The 26,544-nt window shown below is 44.3% G+C and overlaps 2 protein-coding genes across 6 annotated transcripts in view; one reads left to right on the top strand and one right to left on the bottom strand.

Annotated features, from left to right (window-relative positions):
* Window positions 1-12,785, top strand: part of LOC107396067 (GRAM domain-containing protein 4) — a 46,170-nt gene extending 33,385 nt beyond the window's left edge. For 2 of the 4 annotated variants that reach the window (XM_054734152.2, XM_054734153.2), the window contains one exon: window positions 11,592-12,785. In XM_054734152.2, the coding sequence (XP_054590127.1) occupies window positions 11,592-11,885 (294 nt within the window). In that variant the 3' untranslated portion in view covers window positions 11,886-12,785. The remainder of the gene's footprint in view (window positions 1-11,591) is intronic. The other 2 variants (XM_054734156.2, XM_054734154.2) reach the window with 2 other exon arrangements.
* Window positions 503-25,450, bottom strand: cdhr5b (cadherin-related family member 5b). Of its 2 annotated transcripts, XM_015975597.3 has the most exons (15): window positions 25,093-25,450; window positions 16,675-16,850; window positions 16,531-16,581; window positions 16,323-16,412; window positions 16,151-16,237; window positions 15,930-16,031; window positions 15,646-15,831; window positions 15,448-15,538; window positions 15,285-15,382; window positions 13,379-13,579; window positions 8,497-8,607; window positions 8,211-8,277; window positions 7,445-7,756; window positions 4,053-4,219; window positions 503-1,626 (listed from the first exon to the last, which is right to left on the bottom strand). In XM_015975597.3, the coding sequence occupies exons 1-15, from the start codon at window positions 25,196-25,198 to the stop codon at window positions 1,066-1,068; spliced, it is 2,406 nt and encodes an 801-aa protein (XP_015831083.2). In that variant the 5' UTR covers window positions 25,199-25,450; the 3' UTR covers window positions 503-1,065. The 2 variants fall into 2 exon arrangements, with proteins under 2 accessions (XP_015831083.2, XP_015831085.1); XM_015975599.3 differs by lacking the exon at window positions 7,445-7,756.
* Between the last annotated feature and the right edge of the window lie 1,094 nt (window positions 25,451-26,544).

Here is a 26,544-nt window from a genome sequence, read left to right as displayed (position 1 = left end):
TCGGCGCGCATTATTATGAAGCTAGGGAACATGCGGAGGACACACACACACACACACATGCAAAATATGCTTGTTTTCAATTGCATTTATTGTGCCCACTTTTTCTTTGGCCCACCCACAAATGAGTTTCTGGCTACGCTAATGGTGACATATGACAGACTTCTCTGAGCTCCGCAGCCATTACACTTTTCACTTCGCGCACCCCCTAGCGGCAGCTCTCGCACCCCAAGGGGTGCGCGCACCACACTTAGGGAATCTATGTTTTAGACCATTTGTAAACTGGTTTCTAGGAAAATAATGAATTGGGAATAGCTGACGTTAAACTGAAAACAACTGATATCTGAAAGTTTTGAGTGTTTACGTATTTTATAAACCATCAGATTCTCATCACATCATAACTGATGGTTTTGATTATTTAAGAATGTTTCTATATGTGTGGAAACCATTAAGTTTACTTCTTTAATCCCTTAACTAAAGAACTCAGTAAAAAACACCATAAACACAAATTTAAGGATGTTTTTATTAAAGGAGGTAAAATTTTAAGGCAACCCATGAAACATATAAACAAAGAGTTTACTGCTGTAATCCAGGTTAAATGATTTCAGATCAACAGATTAGTTAGTTTTACTAAAACATATTCACCAGTTTTATCACCAGCAGCAACGGTTTTCCTGTTGTCTGTATTTGACCGTCTCATCTCTCAGCACTGAGAAACAAACTCGAGGTTTTAATTAAACGATAAACCAGCAATAATAATGATGATCCTTCAGCTTTTCCTCTTTTCAGAAGCAGACTCTTTTTGTTGGTATTTTATGCAGAATCTAAATGACAGTAACTTTTCCTTTACGTGTTTTTTTTATCTTGCACTAAACCTGAGCTGATGATTTTAATTAGATTTTTGTCTATAGGTGACATATTTGCAAACATAAGAAAGCAGAAAGGGGATTAAAGTTCCTGTGATCTAACTTGTCAAACTGATATTTATACCGTTAAACTTTAAGCCTTGTGGCTCTGACTGCTGGTGTGTCGAGTGTGGTTCCTGTTATGGCTTTCTCTTGGCGGTTCTCAAAGAGAAATGTTCAGAGCATGGTCACTATCTGAGTCGTCTGCTGGTTCATCCATCCTCACCCCGAGACCACTATCTAGGTCCGAGTCAGCAAAGGCGACCCTGGATGCTTTTATTTGTGAATTCTTTTCGTCAGGTGTGTTTTTGCCACTAGATGATGGTTTGTCATCTTCCTCCTCACTTTCATCCTCTCTGCTGTCTGGGATAATGACCACCTCTTCCTTGGCATTAGGATCAATGTCCTCCTTAAACCAGACTGACTTGTATCCCTCCTCAACCCGTCGTTCTTTGGTCAGAATGGGCCTCACCTCTTTTTCATCATCAGACTTATCTAAGCCAGTGTCACTGGTGTTGTCTGGAAGCATGGCGAGTGGAACAGCAGAAGACCTCTGGTTCATCTCGTTGGAAGGGATGCTCCACTCTGTTGGTTGGTCTCCTTGAGCTGTCTTGATGCCCCAATATGGACCATCTGAGCCCATGCTGCTTCCATCAACATCCCCCTGGAAGGCCTCATTGGTGTACTGCATTCCATCCTTCTTACCTTCTGGGCCTTGGCTTAGCTTTTTGAAGAAAAGAAAGTAGAAATGAACAAACAAGTGTCGTTTTACAACTTCTTACTGGAAAAGGGGTTTGACAAAATTCAAAGCATCCATTCGTCTGACAGTAGACCTCTCCAAAGGCTTTTATTTGTATGACTTTCTACAGAGCCCAGTGCTTCGGTAGGTTTCAGCACCTATATGTTTGCGTTTATTTATTTAGCAGACGTTTTTATCCAAAGTGACGTACAATTGTTAACCTATAGAATGTGTTGGGATCTGTGGCAGAAACCGGGGTACCCGGTGGAAACCCACGAGTACATGGGGAGAACATGCAACTCCACACAGAAAGGCCACAGCTGAGTTTCAAACCTGCAACTTTCTTGCTGCGAGCACCAGTGCTAACAGCTGCGCCACCACGCATCACCTCTTTTACAAATCAGTTAGGTTTATTCATACCGCACCAAATCACCACAAGAGTCGTCTCAAGGTTCTTCACAAAGTAAACAACTGAGTTCAGTTCTTTGTGATAATTAGTTAAAAGTGTTCTAAATAAGGAACCCGCAGATTGCATCGAGTCACTGGTTATCGTCAGCGATTAAACCACCAAATGATTCGCGAGTGCAGCCACAGCTGCAGCTCCCACAGGGATGGGTCAACTGCAGAAAATAATTTCACCAGTGTGTGATGAATAAATCCTACTTCATACTTCTTCGTGAGCTTTGCGAGGGTGAGACACACATGCATTGACAGAGTTGTTGCAAAACAATTCCCCTCCAGGACAACAGAGGGTGCAGTGCTACTCTGAGGTATCCTGCCACCATTAGTCACATATTCGGTCCACAATAGTGTATTTACAAATGTCAATTGGGGTGATGGTGGCACAGGAGTTAAGTGCTCGCCCCGTAATTGGAAGGTTGCAGGTTTGAGCCCCGCTCAGTCTGTCGCTGTCGTTGTGTCCTTGGGCAAGACACTTAACCCACGTTGCCTGCTGGTGGTGGTCGGAGGGACCGGTGGCGCCAGTGCTCGGCAGCCTCGCCTCTGTCAGTGCGCCCCATGGCAGCTGTGGCTACATCGTAGCTCATCACCACCAGTGTGTGAATGTGTGTGTGAATGGGTGAATGACAGATTGTGTTGTAAAGCACCTTGGGGGGTTCCAGGACTCTAGAAGGCGCTATATCAGATACAGGCCACTTACCATTTACCATTGTGTCAAATTTACAGGAAACACTATCCTGACCAGTAGCTGTGCAGTGGTGCAGTGGTTAGAGCTGTTGCCTTGCAGTAAGAAGGTCCTGGGTTCTCTTCCCGGCCTGGGATCTTTCCGCATGGAGTTTGCGTGTTCTTCCTGTGCATGCGTGGGTTCTCTCCGGGTCTTCCGGCTTCCTCCCACAGTCCAAAAACATGACTGCTAGGTTAATTGGTCTGTCTAAATTGCCCTTAGGTGTGTGTGTGTGTGTGTGTGTGTGTGTGTGTGTGTGTGTGTGTGTGTGTGTGTGTGTGTGAGTGTGTGTGTGTGATTGCTTGTCCTGTGTGTCTCTGTGTTGCCCTGCGATGGACTGGTTCGCTGTCCAGGGTGTACCCCACCTGATTGCCCGTCGACCGTTGGAGATAGGCACCCCCCCCCCCCCCCCCCCGCCCCGCCCGACCCTAATGAAAATGGATGGATGGTATCCTGACCAATCACAAACTTGTGTTCTCCTTCTCTTTTGACGGACAGTTGAAGTTTGGGGCAACAGCTTCTGTGAGCACATTGGACGGCTCTTGCACCAACACTCTGTTGCGTGTCTCTGTCTCAACGCAGACAAAGTATAAATGAGGTTAAATAGAACCTTAACTTTAAATGGCCTGGATTTAGCACCTTTTTAGGGTTCTACAATCCCCCATCCACACATTCGCATGCTGATGTGGATGAGCTACATTGTAGCCACGGCTGCTCTGGGGCGCACCGACAGAAGCAAGACTGCTGAACACTGGCGCCACCGGTCCTTCCAACCACCACCAGCAGGCAAGGCCGGTTGAATGGCTTTCCCAAGAACACAATCTGGTGGGAGCCAGGGTCGAACCTTCAACCTTTCAATTACTGGAAAACCCGCCCTACCTCCACAGCTACTGCTGCACCTAATGTAGTGACAGTGGAGAGTAAAACTCCCTATTAACAGGAAGTAACCTCCAGAGCCTTCTGGCTCAGTATGAGCAGCCATCACTGGGTTGTTTGACAGTAAATATGATCATATGATGAGTTATTTCTTGATGAACCTCCTATGATTCCTATAAAAACGATGAATTTTACCTTTAAAGTAAGCCTAATGGTAGGTTTGTGCTCAATAATTCTCTGTGTGTAAAAACTAAACCTGCCTTTTCACCATGACCAAAACAACAGCCCAGAGCAGAGGCCTACATAGAACAGCAGAGCCCTCACTCTGAAGACTCACCACACTTTAACTTACAGAGTTTTGAAACATGGCCGCTTCTTGGATCTTCTTCCAGTCCTTTTTCCCTTTCTGAATGCAATAAATAAGCACCCCGATGACCACCAGAGAGACAAACAAAAGAACACCCAGGGTTGCTCCGAGTGCTGCCATGTCCACCACTCCAAATCCACCTGATGGGACCACTGGAAGAGCAAAAGTCAGTACATCAGAGAAGAATAAAGAGTCTGAATCTGTCTGGTGGTCAGCCATAAACGACTCTACAATTTGTAGGATTTTGTGACGGGGCCTTACTTAGTATAGCGGCCACCTGGTAATCTCCAGAGAAATTATTTCATCCAATCAAAGGCGACAGGAAAATGTGTTTAGCCATACTGAAGAAAGGTTTAGATGCATGTTTTGTGTTTCCTCATGTGATTTCAAACAGGCAAGTCAGTTTCAGCTTGTTCATTCACTTAGCTAAAACACAGCAGCTTGTTTCAACATCTTTCCGGTCTGGAGCTGGTTTCTTACCACGGATCTTCTCAGGTAGTTTATCTTTCTCATGAGCGTATTGCCTTAGTAACCTTCCAAGGTTACTAAGACAATACGCTCACTCTCATCATCTTGTGCCCATGGTCCGGATGGGATTGATGAAGGTGGTGATGCTTGTGAATGTAATAGTTATCGGCCCATCTCATTAATTAAAGTCAAAAAACTACTTTTGAACCAACTATAGCTACCTTGACACTAATAAGGTACTCTCCTCAGGTTCAATCTGGGTTCAGAAAAAACTTCTCGACTACTACTGCCTTAACCAAACTTGTCAATGAGATATTTTTAGGCTTTGATCAGAGTTCCCTGTCTGGTGCCATTTTTGTGGATTTCACTAAAGCTTTGGATTTACTCCATCACTACTTGCCTTTGGATAAGTTTAATGTGATTGGACTGTCTAGAACAGCTTTACTCTGGTTTAATTCATTCTTTCATCACCGCTGACCGTTTGTTTCATTTAAAGGATTCTCTACATGGAATCTCCAGGGGTGTGCCTCAAGGCTCTTCTCTCGGGCCTTTGCTATTTTTATTAATGATCTCTCCTTGTACTCTTCTACGTATTCTGCTCACATGATGATACTATTTTATATTGTTCTAAGCCCTCTGTACCTGATATTCTTGATTGCCTTCAATGTAATTTTGACACCATACAACATTGGCTGGTTTACAATAGACATATTCTAAATAAAACGAAATCACACTCAATACTTTTTTGGAGACAAACATCTATTTCAGCTTCTACTGAATCTCTAAACTTATTTTTTTAGACTCTTCCTGAGTGAAATGTGTTGATAAAGTGAAATACCGAGGTGTCTGGCTTGAGTCTGATCTATCCTTTAAAACTTGTATCCAATCAATTACTAATAAGGTGAATTATCAACTAAAAATTCTTTATCAATCAATTGATTGGTTTGATTTTAAAATGAGGAATCGTATCGCTAAACAACTTTTATTCCCAATCTTAGATTATGCAGATTCTACCAAAATACTACCATGTCCTGCCTTCGTCCTCTTGATGTTGTTTATAACCGTATCTGTTGTTTTATTTTGTGCTGTCCTTTCCCAACACACCACTGTAGCATGTAGGAAAGCTTGCCATTGGTTAATGTTTATTTTTTGTATAACATATATTCTTTGATTCCCAGTTGTCTTAAAAAAGGTACATGGTGCATTCTACCTGTCATTACAATACTAGGTTTAACGAACAAATGTCTTTTGTTGTACCAAAGTTAAAGAAAGAAGTGGGAAGATGTACTTTTAGTGTTAAAGCACCGCTGGATTGGAACCATCTACCTGTTGACAAACGGTCAGTTACTTCTTTTCAATATTTAGAAACAGTGATTATTTACATGTCTTACACGCCTGTAACTGCTTCCAAGTTATTTTATGCTATCCTGATATGTGAGTTTGGCTAAGTCTCTTTTGTTAGGAGAGTTTATATATATATATATATATATATATATATATATATATATATATATATATATATATATATATATATATATATATATATATTACTGGTATATATGTATGTACATATATATTTACCAGTGTATGTATATATATATATATATATATATATATATATATATACATATATATATATTTACTGGTATATATGTATGTACATATATATTTACCGGTGTATATATATATATATATATATATATATATATATATATATATATATATATATATATATATATATATATATATATATATATATATACATATATATATATATATATATATCATCAGGCTCTGCAGAAGCCTGTTAATCACCTGCTGGTGTGTTAAAGCAGGGTTAAAACTAAAGCCTAATTTACACATCTCCGTCAGCTCCACACAGAAGAGGCATGCATTGACAGAGACAATTTGCCCTCAGACTTCTCCATCTCCTGGGGAGCGTCACACAGCAGTTCCCCGCCAGGACAGCAGAGGGCGTGGCGCTGTTCTGTGGTATCCTGTCACGTATCCATTTATATTGTGTTTTTTTTTGTATTTAAGACACGTTTTAACAGACAAATTTGTCACTCATCCTCCTCCACCTCTTCATGCGCTCGCCACCTCTAAACCCACGTATATCCGTCATTTCCATCCACGACTGAAACACTTGCTGCGTATCTTTTCACTCCTTCAGTCACCGCAAAATAAAGCGTTCATATTGATAGTTTTTCCGCAAGGTATGCTTCAAGCTTCTCCGTGTCTGCCGCTAGATATCCTCGGCTATCTTTGTTTTTGAGGGTGCAATGGCAGCGCTGTAGACGACAGCAGCGTCCTGACCAATCACAAGCTTGCTCTCTCCGTCTGGATGGACGGATGTTTAAAAAAGAGAGCTCAACTCCGTCTGTCCTTGCCAGCCTGTCTGAGAGCCCTTCAAAGGACGGATAATGGCGTTGCGTGTATCTGTCCCGACGCAGATGGAGAAGTATAACTTAGACTTAAAACCTGCTGGATACCGGCCCTCCAGTCCCGGAGTTGAAGAGCCCTGGTTTAGTATCTTGCCCATGGACACAAAGACTGAGAGAGACATAAACTCACAACCCTCTGGTTAGGGGGCTGGAACCACTGTCGCCCTGGGAAGTGTGATTGTGTTCCTTCTGCTATCCCTACATGACAAAGCAATGCTCTGTGGTTGGTTTATGGCTTTTATGTCAAAATGGTTTTTATCAGTTCAAAATGGCGGCCCTTGAATTTAACAGCAAGACCCATACTGCTGCATGAGCTACTGCTCCACTTTGCTCTAACTGGAGTGGTCCATCCCAAAGCCTGACGTGTTTTTATTTTGTGGCATTGCATCCTTGAATCCTTTAGTTTTGCTCCACTACACCGTATCACATCTAAGAGCGAAACTCTTGGAAGAACCACGTGACCACCTGGGTGAGCTGTGATCGAAGTTGAGGGTCCTCCTTCAGTGGGGGATGTGGGGTTCTCACTGGTTATGCTGGTGCTGGTGCTGGAGAAGCCAGTGGACATGGTTATGCTGGTGCTGGTGCTGGTGCTGGAGAAGCCAGTGGACATGGTTATGCTGGTGCTGGTGCTGGTGCTGGAGAAGCCAGTGGACATACTGGGGTTGGTTGTGGGCATGAGCTCACTAGTCATCTCGCCACTGGCAGTGGATTCTTCCATGGTCACGCTTGTGCTCGTAATGTCTGTGGTGCTCGGGGGCAAACTGCTGGTGGAAGAACCTGGGAGGAAATTACACTTAGAAGCTGGTTTCTTTTAAGAGCTTCACTTTCACATTGTTGTCTCGTCTATTCTGTAAAATCTGAATGTTTGTAATACATTTCTACAAATGGAACTGACCCAGAGTGACGTAATAGTGCCAACCAACCAGCCTCTAGGAAAACACGGGCAGCTCTGTCATTAAATTCAGGTAAACTCAGTGATTTTAACTGACATCAGAGCTGACCAACCACAGGGCATTGCTGCAGCAAATGTAACACACCCAAACCCGTCTATATGCAAGAGCTTCCTTCTTGAGAAAGTTCTTATTTCCATTTGAAGCTAGAATTTACATAAAGGAGCTCTTAGTCTGGTGACCAATAGGAAGCCTCCCTTTCTGTCAGCTTTACGTTCGTGTATATGTCATGCAGAACTGAGCAGGAAAGCTTCAATGATTTTTGTAGAGGTTTAACTTACCCACATTCACCTCCACCCGAAGTCGCGCTGTTGCTGTATCATCAGTCTTTGTGTCTTTGGCCAAAATCTGAAAATTGAAAATGATATTGACAGCCCAATAAAACCACTTGGAAACACTTTAAAATAAGGGTCCCTTTATTAACTTTAAATTAAAGTATTAGCTGCTTAACCATAATGGCAACGTTAATAAATGTATAAAACTTATTAATGATGCACCACGTAACCCTTATTGTAAAGTGCTACCAACAATGTACTCTTTTTAGAAGACGGTCACGGTTAAACTCACTTGGAAGGAGGATGTGCCTTCTGGGAGAGTTTTGACCATGAACAAGTAGCTTCCAACAATAGCAAGGTCACTGCTTCCTTCAACTGAATAAGTTATGTAGGGATTAATTCCCTGTTGGAGCAGAAAGGAAATCGTTACAGCTCATATGGTGGTTAGAGACTGAATGAGAAATAATGTAGTTTGTAACGTAAACAGAAGTGATGACCAATAATGAATCCTAATTTCATGTTATTTCTTCTCATATTTTGTGAAAATGGTCATTTCTGGTTGCAAACTGACTGTTGGCTTATAATAAATGAATGTAAATTGTCATTTTGAAGGGTCTTGTGGTTGTAAAAGATTTTATCTTAATGAGCCAAGTTAGTGTAATGCAAGAAAGGCCCCCTAAATAAACAGGCCTTGTTCTGGCCTGCAAATCTAGACAGACTGTAGCATAAGCAAAAGGATTTTATTGGCAGGTCGGTCTGGCCACGTGTCTTTGTAGCCTCAGCAGGCACAAACATCTGGTGTCTTGCCAATCACAGCGCTCTGTTGGTCTGTGGGCGGATTTAACTGCGACTGAGCAAAACCACAAGATGGTGGCAGCTCATTTGAAATGGCTTTGGCATTAACTGTGGACTATTTAGGCTTGGGCTTTTCTTTGAGTCAAGAGCAGCCAGAAGTCTTTAGGTCCTTTATTTGGAAAAAGGATGTTGTTGTCCGTGGATGGTGGACTGCCCCATTGACTGACATATGTAGCGGGGAGTATGTCTCATTGGTTGTTGTCTAATAGCATGTGGAGACCACAGACGTCATATACGTTGAAGCCCTGTAGATGGTGCTGCCTGCTGAAGCTGCAGTAGTGGCCAGCCACCATCTTGGATGGGTCTCCATGTGCCCTCAGCACATTTATTTCTACTGAGGAAGGTGTTTACCAACTAAAAACACATTTTATTACGGTTTTTCACAAAATCAGACTTATGATATGACATGATAAATAAAATATAAAATCCCATCAAGTAGGCTGGAAAGGTCAACAGAAATCCCACGTGATCTGTCTTCAATAGTATGCCGGTTGGTGCAACCATAGGCTGCACAAATAAACTGGCATCATTGCTCACTCTGCGTTGACTCCAGTTGGGTTTGGAGAGTGAGGAACCCATCCAATATGGCGGTGAGGCTGTTGCACTCCAGCTGCGTATTTCATGTCTGTGTTGGAGACAGTCTGAAAGATTCTGCCCCTCTCCCTATGGGTTGTGGTTAAATATCTCACATTTATAGGATGCCTTACCAGGCTAGCATTGTTTAGCATTCACATGAAATACTTATAGTTACAGACACTTTAATTGTTCAGCCACATTGTTTTTATTAAAAACAGGATGTTGCAAGTCTATTGTTAACATTTAATTCTTTGAATTTGTTCTGCCCAGCAACTCGGGATGTAAATTAGCATTTTTGCTATAACACTGTATTTACATCTATTGGTTTTTGAATACATTTTCAATAATGTGCCATTATCAAATGAATGAATGAATGAATTTATGTTAACGTTATTAACATCACAACTTTTCCCACTAAGTCAAAGTGTTTTTTTGGGTTTTATGTTGCACAGTGGGAAGTGTGTCCATTTCAGTAGTTTAAGTTGCACAATTAGTTGTTTTCATATTTGCATGATGACTTATGTTTGTGGTTTATTTTGTTGTAACTGGATGCTTTTTCTTTGTGAAGCTCCCCAGAGACACTAAGTTGGGCTGGCTGCAGAGTGGGGAGGGGAGCAGAATGATTAGCTGCCCCACACATAGGTGTACCACACCAGCAGGGCATCTTATGTTAAAAAAGTAATTAGTGCTGATTTCACTCATTTCGTCACCTTTCTGAAGTGCTGTTTAATTTTCTTTCCTCATCTTTTACAAATTTGTCCCTACTAATATTTACAGGTCCATCATGTTGTAATAATTGTCCTAGGAATTGTACTCGTGCCAATCTCCTCCCTACTTTATAGTGATCGGAGGGATGAGTGTGCGCGGTGCTGTGCACACACACTCGCCTCTGATCTGCAAGCAAACACCCTGATGTGTCCGGCGCTGTGTACCGTCTTGCCATTTGTAATACCTGCTCGGGGTGGGATGGCAGGTGCCGTAAAGCCGGGGTGTTTTTCAATGTCAAGGCACCTGGCCGCACAAGGCGCCTTGCTTACGAGGACACTGCCCTTAACTTGGTCAAAGAAAACGGTTAAATGGAACAGACTTGCATCATGTGACCGCGGCTTCCACGGCGGTCACGTAACGTCACGTGACACGGGAGATAATGTTATATTTCATACGTATAAGTTTCAATATAAATATATAACGAGCCTTTTACTTTTAAAATTTTGTATATATTTGTTAAATTAAGTATAAAAACGAGTTACTACCCGCTAGCCAGCTAAGCTGCAACTACTAAGCAACTAACCAATAAAAGATAACTTCTTTGGATCTAAAAGAAAAACATTGTAAATAAGTTATCTGCCGGCTTCTGATCCGCCATCCTTGTGAAAATATTGCAGAGTATTCCCGGTAATTTTTGACCAAGGCTAGGCTACAAGACACCTCCATGTATCCTTGCTCAGCTAGCTAAATGGCTAAAAAACGGAGAACACACGCCTCGATCGAACATGAACATTGGAACACGCTTTGGCGGTTCCTGATGACGTATCTTAGGCAACCAGGGCGGGGCCAAGACATCAAAGCAAGGTTCCTCGGCGTTGAGAAGAACCCCCGGCGTCACCCATTCTGGCTTAGCTTGGCTTAAGAGCCGTTTCATGCATGACCAACACATCACTGGTGTGGCTCTCAGGCAGCCTGACAACCGCTGCACTTCATTCAGCCACATCGTAGCAACGGAGTAGCGTGCCGCTTTACATGACCAGTAATAATAACGGCATTGCAACGATGGAAAAATATGTTAATTTGATTTCTCTGTTACAAACAAAATAATGCCATTAGTAATGTTGTTATACTTAAACGGCATTACTCCCAACACTGGTCGTTGGGCATGTGTCTATGCACGCCCTAGCTAAAGCCTAAGATTTTCAAAAATGTGTGATGAATAAAGCCTAATTTATGCTTCTCCGTCAGCTTCGCGAGGGTGAGACACACACGCATCGACAGACGCATTGCTTTCAGACTTCTCCGTCTCCTGGGGATTGTTGCAAAACAGTTCCCTTCCAGGACAACAGAGGGTGCAGCGCTATTCTGAGGTATCCTGCCACCTTTACGTCCATGATAGTATATTTACTATTGTGTTTACATTGTTTTATTGTGTTTCAGAGACTGATGAACACAAACAGATTTGTCCCTCATTCTCCTCCATGTGTTCCTGCGATCGGCACCTTTAAACCCACGTTTCTCATCATTTCTGCCCACAAATAAAACACTTGCTGCACATCTTTGTGATACTTCAGTCACGGGTGAATAAGCAGTTATATTTTCACACTTTGCCCTCAATTCATTTTTCATTCTGTTTTGTGTCTTTCACTAAATCATGGACGTAGTTTTGACTTTTGAGGTGGGGACACACAACTGGCATGAGGACCGGGGGGGGGGGTTAGTGCTCAACCAGTGTCTATTTTGTATAGCGTAATATTGTTTTGGATAGTAAGAGGTGCAGGGGTCAAAACTTGACTCCGGAAAAAGTGGGTCCCCCCAAAAATTACATCCCTCTGCTAAATATCTCTTTCCTTTTCAGGTGGCAAAGACGGAGCTGTTGACAAATTTACAGGAAGCAGCTTCCTGCCCAATAACAAGCTTGCATTCTCCGTCTCTTTCGACAGATAGTTAGAAATTGGGGCACGTCTCTAGCCTAGTTTATGCTTCTGCATCAGTGCAGACACGCAGCGCCATTATCCGTCCTTGTGAGGGCTCTCCAGCAGGCTCACAAGGACAGACGGAGTCAAGCTCGTTTTTGTAAACGTCCGTTTAACAAGACGAAGAATGCAAACATGATTGGTCAGGACGGCACTTTGTCTACAGCGCTGCCATTGCCCCTCTCAAAGACATAAAGAGAGCTGAAGATGTCCAGCGGCAGACGCAGAGCAGATTGAAAAATAACTCAAGGAAAAAATTTTAAAATATGAACATTTTATTCACCCATGACTTGAGGGTGAAAAGATACGCTGCAAGCATTTTATTTGTGGATGGAAATGATGGGAAACGTAGTTATTAGAGGTGACGAGCTCATAAAGAGGTGGACGAGGATGAGGGACATGTTATAAAGTCTCTGAAAAACAAAAAACACACGGAATAAAAACAATAGTAAATGCACTTGGACCCGATACATGACAGGATACCACAGAACAGCGCTACGCCCTCTGTTGTCCTGGCGGGGAATTGCTTTGCAACACCTCCAGGAGACGGAGACGTCTGAGGGCAAAATGCTTCCGTCAATCCATGCGTGTCTGTCCCGTGTGGAGCTGACGCAGAAGCATAAACCCGGTTTCGTCTTCCTCTGTGAGCACGTCGAGCATAATGGCATTGGGTGTCTTTGTCCCGACGTAGACTGAGAAGTATAAATTAGGCTTAAGTGTGGTGGTGTTGGCCTGTATAATCCTGTGGTGATCCAGGCGGACTGGGCGAGTCGTGCCGAAGGGAGGAAGCGCTGCAGGAACGCAGAACTACAGATAAGAGGACCACATGGAGATGCCAAGCTGCTGCCTGAGTTAGACAGCCCTGCAGGGAGGATCCTGGTGGCCTGGGTTGAAAGTACTTCGGAGGACCATTTTTAGAATAGGTCTTAGAGACCTTTTGATAACATTGTTTAATGTAAAGATGTAACGTAAATTGCCTCTGATGTTTTAACCATCCGTCATGTTCTGTGCCTTAGATCATCTCTTTACAGTACACCTCTGTGAGTTGGCCACATTTACCCCAGTAGCAGAATAGTCATCATCCGTGGCCAGGATCTGTAATGGCTGGTTGTTCTTTGGGTCCACTGCCATTGAGCCTGTTGAGGTGATGAGAGCTTCGTACTCAGGCCTCTGAAACTGCGGTGCGTGAAGGCTCTTCACAATGACGTCGATCAGAACACTAGTTGTAGAAAACTGGTGAGTGTTGGTCCTCTGTGCAGCCTGTGTGAGGAACATTTCAGGACAGATACAGTCGTTTAGTTGTGCCTCATGACGACGCTTAGTTAGGAGTCCCAAATTAACTTAAGCTCATTTCAAATAACCCAACAAGCATGGCAAATCTACCCCATGAAGCCAGTCATAAAAATCAATGAGACTAAGTTTAACACGTGTTTATGAAGCATGCGTAACCAAGGAGGAAATCAACATGGCCTGAAAGAGCAGCTCTACTGTCCTGTTGTAGCTCTTTGGTGGCTGATTCCATTCCAACAACAAAATCATTTTCCTCCATAGAAATATGAGAACGGGTCCATTTAAACCGTCGATATAAAGAAGAGCCAGCAACAACCACTGTCAGGATCTGCTCCTGTAGCCTCCTGTGTCTCGTCTCCCTTGTTAGTGTTGATTGAGCTCACCTGCCCCTCGTTACCTTACCCACCTGTCTCCCTGATCACCCTCAGGTATTTAAACCCTCTGTTTGTGCTGGTCTGTGGCACATTCTTGTCTCCCCTTCCCATCATGTCATCATACCAGCCTTTATTTAAAAAAAAAATTCCATTCTTTGCACCTGCAACCTGCACCTGCTACATCACCTGCACTTTGGGTCCTAACTACAACTCTACCGGCAGTGAGGACCGCCCCTGAGTGTGGAAGAACTGAAGCTCAGCAGTCACATGTTTCTATTGGGAATGCACCACTTCCCCAAAGAGTGCCTCCAGACCCCAACTACAGGGTAAAGAAGTTATCAGATGCCCCTCTACATGGTTCACATTCAGCCTCACACCAAGAATGAACTAGACTCACTGGTGTACCTCACCAGGAAGAACTTTGGATGCCATTTAAACTGGAGAAACAGACGAATGGTATCTGCTATAGAAATGTAATGTTTTATTACTTCTTGATCATTAATCCTATTAACTGAGTGTATTACTCTATGCCTGAAAGTATTCTCATTCGCTCAGACACACCCACGCATACCTGTTACCTTGTAACTTCCCATACACACACATACTCTCTCACTCTCACAGACTGTCTCATCTTTTTTGTTTTTGTATGAATAAACTCTCAGGGCAGATTCTCTGGGCAGTTGCCTTGAGCTTCTGCCCCGATTGCAATTTGGTGACTTGTCTGCTTAATTGTCTCTCCTTTCTCTCTCTCTAGCTGCAGGTATTGGGTTATTGATAAAATCCCTAACAGTATCCAAGGTGGTCGCAACTGTAGGGGGTGAAGTATCTAAAGGCATTTCAGATTTCTTAAAGAGGTCCTAAAGAGCTAGCTAAATGGTAAGCGCAGAGTCCTAGCCATCAACACACACACACACACACATCTGTCAGTAATCAGAATACAAGTGATAGAAGATGCTTTTTCTAATTCATCTCAAGCTCCTGAGGCTGAGGGAAAGGAGGAAGACCAAAGACTAGCAAGTGTCAGAACCACCGTGAAGGATGGAACCACTAAGATTTGGGAGTGAGCACCCATATGAGCAGACGTCCCAGGCAGAAGACCTCTGTGTGGACGAGGCGGGTCTAAAAGATAGTAGACAGGCACTGAGGAATGGTTTTGTAGATTCTGTCTTTATACATGTCTGTGCGCCTGACTCGCATCCCCCCAGGACCTTCTTTCAAAATGAGAGGTTACCTTGATGAAGGTGTGTGTGTGTGTGTGTGTGTGTGTGCGTGTGTGTGTGCGCGCGCGCTTTTTATATTACCAGAACTGTCAGTCTGATTGGCTCCAGTACATCGGCTGGCCTCGACATGGTGATGTTTCCGGTGTCTTGGTTGATTACAAAAAGGCCCGGTTCATTTTCTAAAACACAAACACAGACTGAGCTGCTTCAGGAATAACAACCACTGCAACTCTAAGCTCCTTACCGGAAAGGAACGAGTATCTAATCGGCTCATTTATCCCAAAGTCTCCATCAATGGCATAGAGAGGACCTGGTTTCAGGGGTAGGACTCCAGTCTGAACAGGAACAAAACACTTGTTTAGCTTTTCAAAAGCAGCAACACATAAAAATATTCTGTCAGCAGCTGATCTGGAGTCGGCGCTGTGGAACAGAGGCAACTCACCACTTGTTCATCTAGGTCAACTTTGCCAGTGTAGCCAGTTGTCTCACAGACCACAGCTCCATTCACTTCAGTTTGGTGGCAAGGTTGGAACCAAGGAGGTCTGTTGTCAACATCCAAGATGGAGATCATGATGGTTGTGGTGGCAGTAAAAGAGGTTTCCTCAGGTGGTGACGCCAGCGGCGTGTCCTACGACATTAAAATGGCTGCTTACTCTAGAAAAATAAGCCGTTTTTTCCACCTTATGGTGGAATAAAATCTAAATATCCCCAGACAGCAATACTCACCTGGGCTTCCAGCACAAGCTGATACTCTTTGACTTTTTCATAGTCGAGGCGCCCGTTAACGAGGATTTCTGGGATAATGGATGACTTGAGTTTAAACTCACTCTATCAAAAAAACAATAAATAAAAACAGATAAATCATGGATCTGGGATGATGGCTCTGGAGTGGTGAGAGAAGGAGATCAAGGATGACAAAACAAACCAGAAAAAACCTCGATTCTTACTGGGGAAGATGCCAGCTGGTAGAAGATCCGAGGTCCATCAGCATCTGTGGCAGCAAACCTTCCTACAGTTGTGTCTATGGGAGACAGCTGTGGAGGACATGTCCCTCAACATAAGGCCGTCAGGGGGGAGGAAGAAAACACCAACGGAATCACAATACTACTATAATACTACCTCGTTGGCACTGGCGTGGTACACATTCTGGTCAAAAACGGGCGGGTTGTCGTTTAGATTTTCCACAAGAATGGTGATTCTGAGGGTTCTCTGGAAACAAAAGCTTTCATCTGAATGAACTTTGTTGCTGCTGTGGAGTTTTAACTTTAGTTTTACATATTTGCTTCAAATGCTTCATTATTGTTAAAATAATAAAATCCAGTCTTACTTGAGATACTTCTTCTAACCTGCAGAGGACGCCAACAGAAAAGATTTGGGTCTGGAAATACAATTAGAAAGCATTCCTATAGTAAAGAAAATATGAACTGATGAATAAAAACGAGTCTCAGCCAGAAATAGCATCAGTCCTGACCTCTGTGTTTTCATAGTCCAGCACAGCTGTAGCTATTAGCTGGTTTGCATCAAGTCTAAAGGGGATGTCTGTGGAGGTCAGTTCAAGGATCACTCCAGCTTGGACAAAGATGGTTGTCACAGGATCGCCCACTTTGTTGTTTTCTGCAAAGTTTACGGCGGAAGGGGCGTCGCAGACTGTTGGTAGAGAAAGAAATTCAGTTATTAGTCTGATGGAGACAAAATCCAACATCAAGTATAAGAACACGTGTTTGGTGTAAGCCAGGGGTCGGCAACCTTTTCCCATCGAAGAGCCATTGTTACCCGTTTCCCACAGGAAAGACAACACTGGTGTTGTGGGTGGGGCCTACCGGACCTGAGCCCACCCACTTGCACTTGGGCCCACAGCCGAGAGCTGCTTTAACCAATCACGACAGTTGATGGCAAACAACAGCGGTCGCTCGTGTACGTCAAAGTTCTCTTTCAGCAGAAAAGAATGATTCAAACAGTTTGTATAATATTGATGCAGAAGTTGCTACAACATTTAGATGTTTTTCACCATTAGTGGTTTTAATAGTTGAGCAGGTTCTGCTTTTTGACGCGTCACACACGTCTCCTTAAACTGTTCAGAATACAAATCCAGGCTCTGTTTGGTTGGATTGCTGTAATTTAACTTTGTACAGAACAAAACTTTACATTAAACAACGTCGAAAAGGTAAGAAAAAGATCAGATCAAGTAATTTCCCCCCTCATCTATCAGACAAGAGTTAACAATATATTCCTTACATTCATAATTTCCAAATTAGAACACTATAGAAGTTCTGACTTCCTGACAACACGAATCCCGTTTGGATTATTATCCACAGAAAATACAAATTAAACTCATGAACTAAAGAACATTTTCATTTCAGAGTAAAATGCACCAAATTTCAAAACTTTTGCAGCATTTGAATTGAAACATCTTTGAAATTTAAATTAAATGTATTCATTTATTGAACCAGATTTTTAAATAAAACCAGATTTCATATTAGAAAACCTCTAAGTCGTATTTGAAGGGATGAAAGCATCCTGAACAATACTGACAACATTTGGAAACCAGTTTTAACTTGTCACAGAAAAATTCACTTCACTGAGAGTGAATGATATTCTCATTTAAGTCACAAAGGTTTAGTCAGATCTGATGTTTTCTGACAGCAAACCCCTGAATCTGGGTTTCACGGGCTGACCAACGTTGACAGGATCACCTGCGAGCACCAGCACTGTGTGGCGCGGCAACAAGAAAAAAAAACATGTTCAAAATTTCTACAGATGTTGGTCTTATTCTAAAAAGTAGGACATTATAACAGTTACTCCGTGTGTAGATGTGGACTAAAGATGCTCTGTTGGGGTTCAATCTGGAGTCGCTGAAGAAAGTTCCTAAGAATATAACTGAGTTTCAGGTTGAAAACAAATAACAATTACAGTAAATGTTGTTAAAATGAGGAATTTTCCTTTTTAAGGGGGTTGGAGTTGGAGCTGTTGACACTCGCACAACAATAGGATTTCTCTGATTCTACCCTACACACTTTATTATGAAATCCACTTTCAGGAACTCCCAGTGTCCATGCTGGTAGTTAATTACTCATGTCTCCACCCACCACAAATTAATAATCCACCAAATCTAGAAGGAGATGTTCATTAAAACAGTCTGAGGCACAATTTTATGCAATGAAGACTTTTATGTGGCCATTTGTTCACTTCTTTAGTCTGTTTTCGTCGTCGTCATCTTCCTCCGCTTATCCGGGTCCGGGTTGTGGGGGCAGCATCCCAACTAGGGACTCCAGACCGTCCTCTCCCCGGCCACCTCCACCAGTTCCTCCAGCAGGACCCCAAGGCGTTCCTGGACCAGATTGGAGATGAAACCTCTCCAATGTGTCCTGGGTCGACCCGGGGGGCTCCTGCCAGCAGGACATGCCCGAAACACCTCCCCAGGGAGGCGTCCAGGAGGCATCCTGACCAGATGCCCAAACCACCTCAACTGACTCCTTTCGATCCGGAGGAGCAGCGGGTCTACTCCGAGTCCCTCCCGAATGTCCGAGCTCCTCACCCTATCTCTAAGGCTGAGCCCAGCCACCCTACGGAGGAAACTCATTTTGGCTGCTTGTATCCGGGATCTCGTTCTTTCGGTCATTACCCAAAGCTCATGACCATAGGTGAGGATTGGGACGTAGATCGACCGGTAAATCGAGAGCCTGGCTTTCTGGCTCAGCTCCCTCTTTTCCACGACAGATCAGCTAAGCGTCCGCATCACTGCAGATGCTGAACCAATCTGGCTGTCGATCTCCCAATCCCTCCTACCCTCACTCGTGAACAAGACCCCGAGATACTTAAATTCCTCCACTTGAGGTAGGACCTCTCTCCCGACCCGGAGTTGGCAAGCCACCCTTTTCCGGTCGAGAACCATGGTCTCAGATTTGGAGGTGCTGATCCTCATCCCAGCTGCTTCACACTCAGCCGCGAACCTACCCAGCAAGAGCTGAAGGTCAGAGCTGGATGAAGCTAGGAGGACCACATCATCCGCAAAAAGCAGAAACAAGATTCTCCTGCCACCAAACTCGACATACTCCACACCACGGCTGCGCCAAGAAATTCTGTCCATAAAGGTAATGAACAGAACCGGTGACAAAGGGTAGCCCTGGCGGAGTCCAAACCTCACCGGGAACAGGTCCGACTTACTACCGGCTATGCGGACCAAACTCGCGCTCCTCTGGTAAAGGGACTGAATGGCCCTTAACAGAAAGCCACCCACCCCATACTCCTGGAGTGTCCCCCACAGGGTGCCCCTGTGTACACGGTCATAAGCCTTCTCCAAATCCACAAAACACATGTGGATTGGTTGGGCAAACTCCCATGCCCCCTCCATCACCCTTGCAAGGGTATAGAGCTGGTCCACAGTTCCACGGCCAGGACGAAAACCACATTGCTCCTCCACAATCTGAGATTCAACTATCGATCGGACCCTCCTCTCCAGTACCTTGGAGTAGACCTTTCCAGGAAGGCTGAGGAGTGTGATCTCCCTATAGTTGGAACACACCCTCAGGTCACCCTTCTTAAAGATGGGGACCACCACCCCGGTCTGCCACTCCACAGGAACTGCCCCCGATGACCATGCAATGTTGCAGAGACATGTCAACCATGACAGCCCTACAACAATCATAGCCTTGAAAAGCCCAGGACGAACCTCATCCGCCCCCGGGGCTCCGCCGCTGTGTAGTTGTTTGACTACCTCAGCAACTTCTGCCCCCAGACAGTCCATCCCCAGGTCTCCCTTCTCTGGGTCCTCCTCGGAATGCGCCTAGGTGGGATTGAGGAGCTCCTCAAAGTATTCGTTCCACTGTCCGACTATAGCCCCAGTTGACGTCAGCAGCTCCCCATCCCCACTGTAAATAGTGTGAGCGAGTTGCTGCCTTCCTCTCCTGAGGCGCTGGACAGTTTGCCAGAACCTCTTTGGAGCCGATTGATAGTCGTTCTCCATGGCCTCACCAAACTCCTGCCACGCCCGAGATTTTGCCTCGGCAACTGCCACTGCTGCACCCCGCTTGGCTATCCGGTACCTGTCTGCTGCCTCCGGAGACCCACAAACCAGCCACGCCCTGTAGGCCTCCTTCTTCAGCCTGACGGCTCCCCGAGCCTCTGGTGTCCACCAGCGGGTACGGGGGTTGCCACCACGACTGGCACCGGCCACCTTGCGACCACAGCTAGCAACAGCCGCCTCAACAATCACAGAGTGGAACAAGGCCCACTCGGAATCAGTGTCCCCCACTGCTCTCGGGACGCTGTCAAAGCTCTGCCAGAGGTGGGAGTTGAATACCGTCTTGACAGGTTCTTCTGCCAGGCGTTCCCAGCAGACCCTCACTATGCGTTTGGGTCTGCCAGGTCTACGCGGCATCTTCCCCTGCCATCTGATCCAACTCACCACCAGGTGGTGATCAGTTGACAGCTTCGCTCCTCTCTTCACTTGGGTGTCCAAAACATACGGCCGCAGGTCAGATGATATGACTACAAAGTCTATCATCGACCTGCGACCTAGGCTTCCCTGGTACCAAGAGTACCGAAGGGCATCCTTGTGCAGCTTGCAGAGAAGTCCAATAACGAAACACCACTCGAGTTCAGATCAGGCGGGCCGTTCCTCCCAATCACACCCCTCCAGGTCATGCTGTTATTGCCCACGTGAGCACTGCATTCCCCCAGCAGGACAATGGAGTCCCCTGGTGGAGCACTATCTACCACTCGTCCCAGGGACTCCAAAAAGGGTGGGTACTCTGAACTGATATTTGGCCCATAAGCACAAACAACAGTCAGGACCCATTCCCCGACCCGAAGGTGCAGGGAAGCTACCCTCTCGTCCCCCGGGGTAAACTCCAACACACAGGCAGAGAGTCTTGGGGCTAAAAAAAAGCCAACCCTGCCCTCCGCATCTCACCCGGAGCAACTCCAGCAAAGGAGAGTGTCCAACCCCTCTCAAGGACTTGGGTTCCAGGGCCAATGCTATGTGTCGAGGTGAGTCCGACTATATCTAGCTGGTACAGCTCAACCTCTGCCACAAGCTCCTGCTCCTTTCTCGCCAGCGAGGTGAGGTTCCATGTCCCAAAAACAAGTTTTCTTGTCTGGGGATCGGACCGCCAAGGCTCCCGCCTTGGTCTGCCACCCGATCCACATTGCACCGGACCCTTCATGTTCCTCCTGCGGGTGGTGGGTCCACAGTTGGATTAGCCCATTTCTCCGGTTCGGGCTGGGCCCGGCCCAGCCCCATGGGTGAAAGCCTGGCCACCAGGCACTCGCTCACGGGCCCCAATCCCAGGCCTGTTTCCAGGGTGGGACCCCGGTAACCACCCGGGCCGGGTACTCCGACTCCTTGACAGTTCATCTATGAAAGATCATATGATCTGTTTTGTACATTTAAAATAAAACGAGAATATTTTTGAAGCTGAAGGGGACATCCATTAGCGATTTCAGCCTGGAGGTGTTTAACAGCTAGTCAGCTCGAGACCTGCTCCATCCAAGTCAACTGAAACATTTTCGTGTTTGTCACCAAAGGACATTTATCTACACGAAAAAGGTTTAATCTGAAATGTTTACAGCTCTCACCAACTCAAAGTTTAGTTTGGAAGGTGATATTTAGATTTACAAGTGTTTTCTGGGGTAAATGTCCTCATTTTGACCCAAGCTATTACAGTAGTTACAACATTGAAAACCCGGTGAAGACCCTGGTTCCTAGAACATGTCCTATAGAACCACGTCAGTAGTGTTAGTGTCGAGGCGATCCGTAAACAGTGTGAGGTGACAGTGGTGGTGATGTTGAACCTGGAAACGACCAGTGACTCCACCCCTTAACCAATCAGTGGCCGGTGCATATTCAGACCTGGTCAGCATGCTAGGACATATGCTGGTGAAGATTCCTAGTCATCCAGGTCATGGTAATCTAAAGGAGGTCAGATGAAGACAACTGGACTTCTTTAGTTACCTGAAGATGTTTCGCTTCTCGTCCGAGGAGCTTTGTCAGTTCTGACTGGAACATGGGAGAGTCAAGCTTAAAAACGCTAATGAGCTTAACGAGCTGAAACTACCTATTAATGCCCCTCCTTTCTACCTCCCAAGGAGTTGTTTATATCCCCTTTCGTACATTCAATCTGTGTTTTTATTCGCAATCTGTACATTTTACTAAACAGTACAAGATAAAAACAAGACATGGAGCTGTTGATGTCGTCAGGTCTGGTTGTAATGGAGTAGTTGATTTGATTAGATGCAGGAGGGTGGGACCTAGACTGAAACGGTTTGGGAATTAGGTTTAGAGCTGCATTGTAGGTGCTAGAGAGGTTAAACCTGATGCCATGAAGGTCTTTCCCACTTCACTCCCGTATCAAACCAGGTACTGAATAGTTTTGCGAAAAGACCAAACCATGCTGCTCGAAAAGGCTGTCCACCCAAACCACACCCATCCGTGTCACACTGAGTAGTGCTACGAGAAGCTCCCATAAGTCGATTTGACACAATTCATGTGAAACGACTCAGCACATTAAGAAGAAATAGCAAGCCCACATCTGGTTTTTAAACATCATCACAGAAGAATGTATTTGATCTTCCATTATTTCATTTATCAATTAACTGAACATGAAAAGACAATGCAGTTCATCAGTGATTTTTCCATATTATACATATTTTTATTACTCTGCTGACATTGAAGGGTTGAAATGCGGTTTAGACAGTCACTCTTTTCAGAAAAACAAACCAACAGAATCAAAAAAGTGTTAGCGTTCATCTCATAATTATTAGGAATTATTATTAAACACCGTAAGCATCTGAACATAAAATATTGTACTGATCCATAAGGAGCTATTGTGAGAGCTGCTGTAGCCTAAAGCTACTGTTCCTTTAGGAAGTGAATGCTGGAGATGTGAGCGTATCTCAGAAGTTTATTGGACTTCTATGAACTACAGTTAACGGCACAACGTCATTCCTTCTGGAGTTTTTTTAATTCTGCACATGTTACAGTAATAAGTGATTATCTTAAATTAGCTCACACAAAGCTTCAGGTGCTCAGGTCAATAAGAACGCTCTTAAAAATACGTGGCTGCACAAACCAGAGACAGTGTCACGGAGAAGTTGATTTTACGTTGGCAAGTTGAGACAGGAAGCACGTATCTCAGTTAAAGGGGCATTATGGAAGTTTGACAGCCAAAACATGTATAGAAATATTATTTTTCTTCTTCATACATTCTCCTGCAATGCCCTGGTCCTGTAGAATGAGCCCTGGCATTTTTACTGTGATTGCCTGTTTTTCTGTAAAATCACAGAAAAAGAGAGATGCTCGGGTCGAGCAGGCTGCTTCATGCGTGTTCACGCTCAGGCATCGCCCGTAGCATTTGCTATTAGTAGCTTTAGCAGCAGAGAGAGAGGTAGTGCCAACTCAGCGACTTTGTCGCTGTTCCTAACGCCTAGTGACAAACCTAGCTACATTTCTGAGGACCCTTAGCTACTTTCTGTAGAACTTTCTTCTAGATATTTCCTGCAAATTAGTAACAAAATAGTCATTTTCGCTCCGAACCGTTCTTTGGTTTGACATTGTTTCAGCTGTCATCAAGAATTTAAATGTTACAGATACGTTTCATTTTGGAACAATTTTTCAAGCAAGGGAAGGGAATGATCTGAGCATGCAGGAGGACTGACCCATCTTAAACCTTTGTTGGCTGTGCTGAAGAGAAAGGTACAGAACCAAAGTATTTAATTAATTAGCTGTGCGTTCTCCTGTCCTCTGTCCTCTGGGCCACACACACACACACACACACACACTCACACACACACACACACACACACACACACACACACACACACACACACACACACACACACGGTACTGTCTCAGCTGTTATTTTCTTTAAGGAGTGTGCACGTACAGCATGCACACCTCGTGCACGAGCCTACAATAGAAGCTGCCGTTACGTTTTTGGCCTGAGGGGGCAATCGTGAGCATAAAAATTTAAAAGTCCGAAAAGTCCCTTTAAAATAGCCCCAACATGCTACCACTTTCAATGCGCAGTGGGCAGCACCTGGTTTTCGCTGAAAGAGATAAGGACAGCAGGTAAACTATGATGTAATCAATGTAACCATGGTTTTTACCGACGAGAGACACCCATGGAAATATACAATGTGATGCAGCCATCAGTTGTAACCGATGTACCCGAAGCTACCAGTGCAGTCACGTCGCTAATGTTATGAACGAACCACCGGGTCAGATCGGTGAATCTCTCCATCTCTAGATCACACCACTACTTTTAAATTTGGCTTCTCAGTGCACTGGCTCTTTCCTCTAATGCATGGTGCATTCTGGTAGTTTCATTAGCCACATATCAGTCAACTTCTCCAAAAACACTGAATAAATATGCCTGTCTGCAGATAAAAAAATGTCCTGAATGCTGAAGCAACCAGTAGCCAAGCAGTGACCGACTATCACAGATGTCGCGTCTTCGTCCCAGCTCGGTGCACTTGGAATAATTTTCAGTAGTGACCATGGACTGGATACTAATGGAAACGCAGTCCAAACAAACCGAATCAACGTGAGTCGTGCTGAGTATCGACTAATTGAATCACAGCTTTAGATTCAGAGCCGTGTAGCTGCCCTGTTCTGTGTACACTTGTATAAAGGATGGTGGATAGAACACAGAGACTTTTAGAGATGACTTGGTTTGGTTGAGATAAATGTTGTCAGATCTGAAAGTAAGTAAATGTGATGATTCCTGAACTCGCCATCCATTGTGCTGCCTTCATGACTCACCACTTCCTGTTTCAGTCTTTACCTTCTTCTTGTCGTTTTATTTATCCGTCTCAACAAACACAAGGAACCACTTTATTTGTTAGGAGACACCATCAGCCTGATAAAACAGTGAAACAAAGCAATACTCACTGTTCGCTGTCACGGTGGAGGTTTGGAGGAAAAACAGGAAGAAGCTGAAGAGTTGTGGATGAATTGCGTCCATGTCTCCGTCCTCTCTGTGTGAACTGGCCTTCATGTCTCTGTTCTCTGCTTATCTGCTTGCTGTTACGGCTGTGGTGGACTTTCACCCATCATAAAAAGGTGCACTTCTGATTGCCGAGAAACCATATGAGATCTTTTTCTGGGACTGACTGCCTTTAATTTGTGTCTTTTGACTTGAGCCATCTCACCCCAGCATGCTTACACATTTGTGATGATTAACACAGCTGATGATGTCGTAAATTGATCAGTTCTTAAATTTTTTACACAGGTATGTCCTTTGCTTTACACTCTCGTTATCGATAGGTCTTCTTTCCTGATTTGAGTTTATGGTTGACAACAGAGTGAAAACACAAACTAATAAACCAGGAGACAGCCTTCAGAGCCTGAAAGAGACACCAACGAGGAAGTGACAGCATCATTTTTATGTGTGTCATATAATCATAATGCTGAGTTTTTCTACCTGTGGAATTTGTTTGCTTAATTCAATTCAATTCAATTTTATTTCTATAGCGCCTAATCACGACAAGAGTCATCTCAAGGCACTTCACATAATAAACATTCCAATTCAGGTCAGTTCATTAAGCTAATCAGAAAACAATGTTTCCTATATAAGGAACCCAGCAAATTGCATCAAGTCACTGACTAGTGTCAGTGACTTTACATCAATCCTCATACTAAGCAAGCATATAGCGACAGTGGAGAGGAAAACTCCCTTTTAACAGGAAGAAACCTCCAGAGAATCCTGGCTCAGTATAAGCAGCCATCCTCCACGACTCACTGGGGATGGAGAAGATAGAGCAGACACACACACACACACACACACACACACACACACACACACACACACACACACACACACACACACACACACACACACCAAGCAATGTGTCCATGGTTACACCGTGATTACTTAGTAAATATTCTATTTGGCGAGAGATAAACGTTATTGTATTTATCCTAGTGAATCTATTGTTAAAAGGGTAAACCAGCAGTAGCACATCCAATGTCAAGGAAACAAAAAGTAATTGTCAGGAGAGGGAAAAAGTTTAAGTGGTTAGCAGCAGTGTGCTAGACGATGGCCCCCTCCATGAGGCCACCACAGCTCAGCAGAACATCATTGTAGCTTCTTCTGGGGAGAAAAATACTTAGAGAAAAAATAAAGTTAATAGCTGAAGTAGCAGGAAATAACAGTTAAAGAGCAGATTGTAGAATAAAGTAGTAGAGTGTGAAAAGTGGTCAGTGTATCCTCCAGCAGTCTAAGCCTATAGCAGCATAACTACAGAGATAACTCTGGATAACCTAGCCTTTTTAGATGGAGGCATATTAGAGGCAGGGCAAGGGAGAGCTGTCTTTACCGACTGTACACTCCACCTCCCTGTA

Source organism: Nothobranchius furzeri, chromosome 14, assembly GCF_043380555.1.
Source record: "Nothobranchius furzeri strain GRZ-AD chromosome 14, NfurGRZ-RIMD1, whole genome shotgun sequence".
In the NCBI taxonomy this organism is placed as follows: Eukaryota; Metazoa; Chordata; class Actinopteri; order Cyprinodontiformes; family Nothobranchiidae; genus Nothobranchius; species Nothobranchius furzeri.
This window is presented reverse-complemented; position numbering and strand designations above follow the sequence as displayed.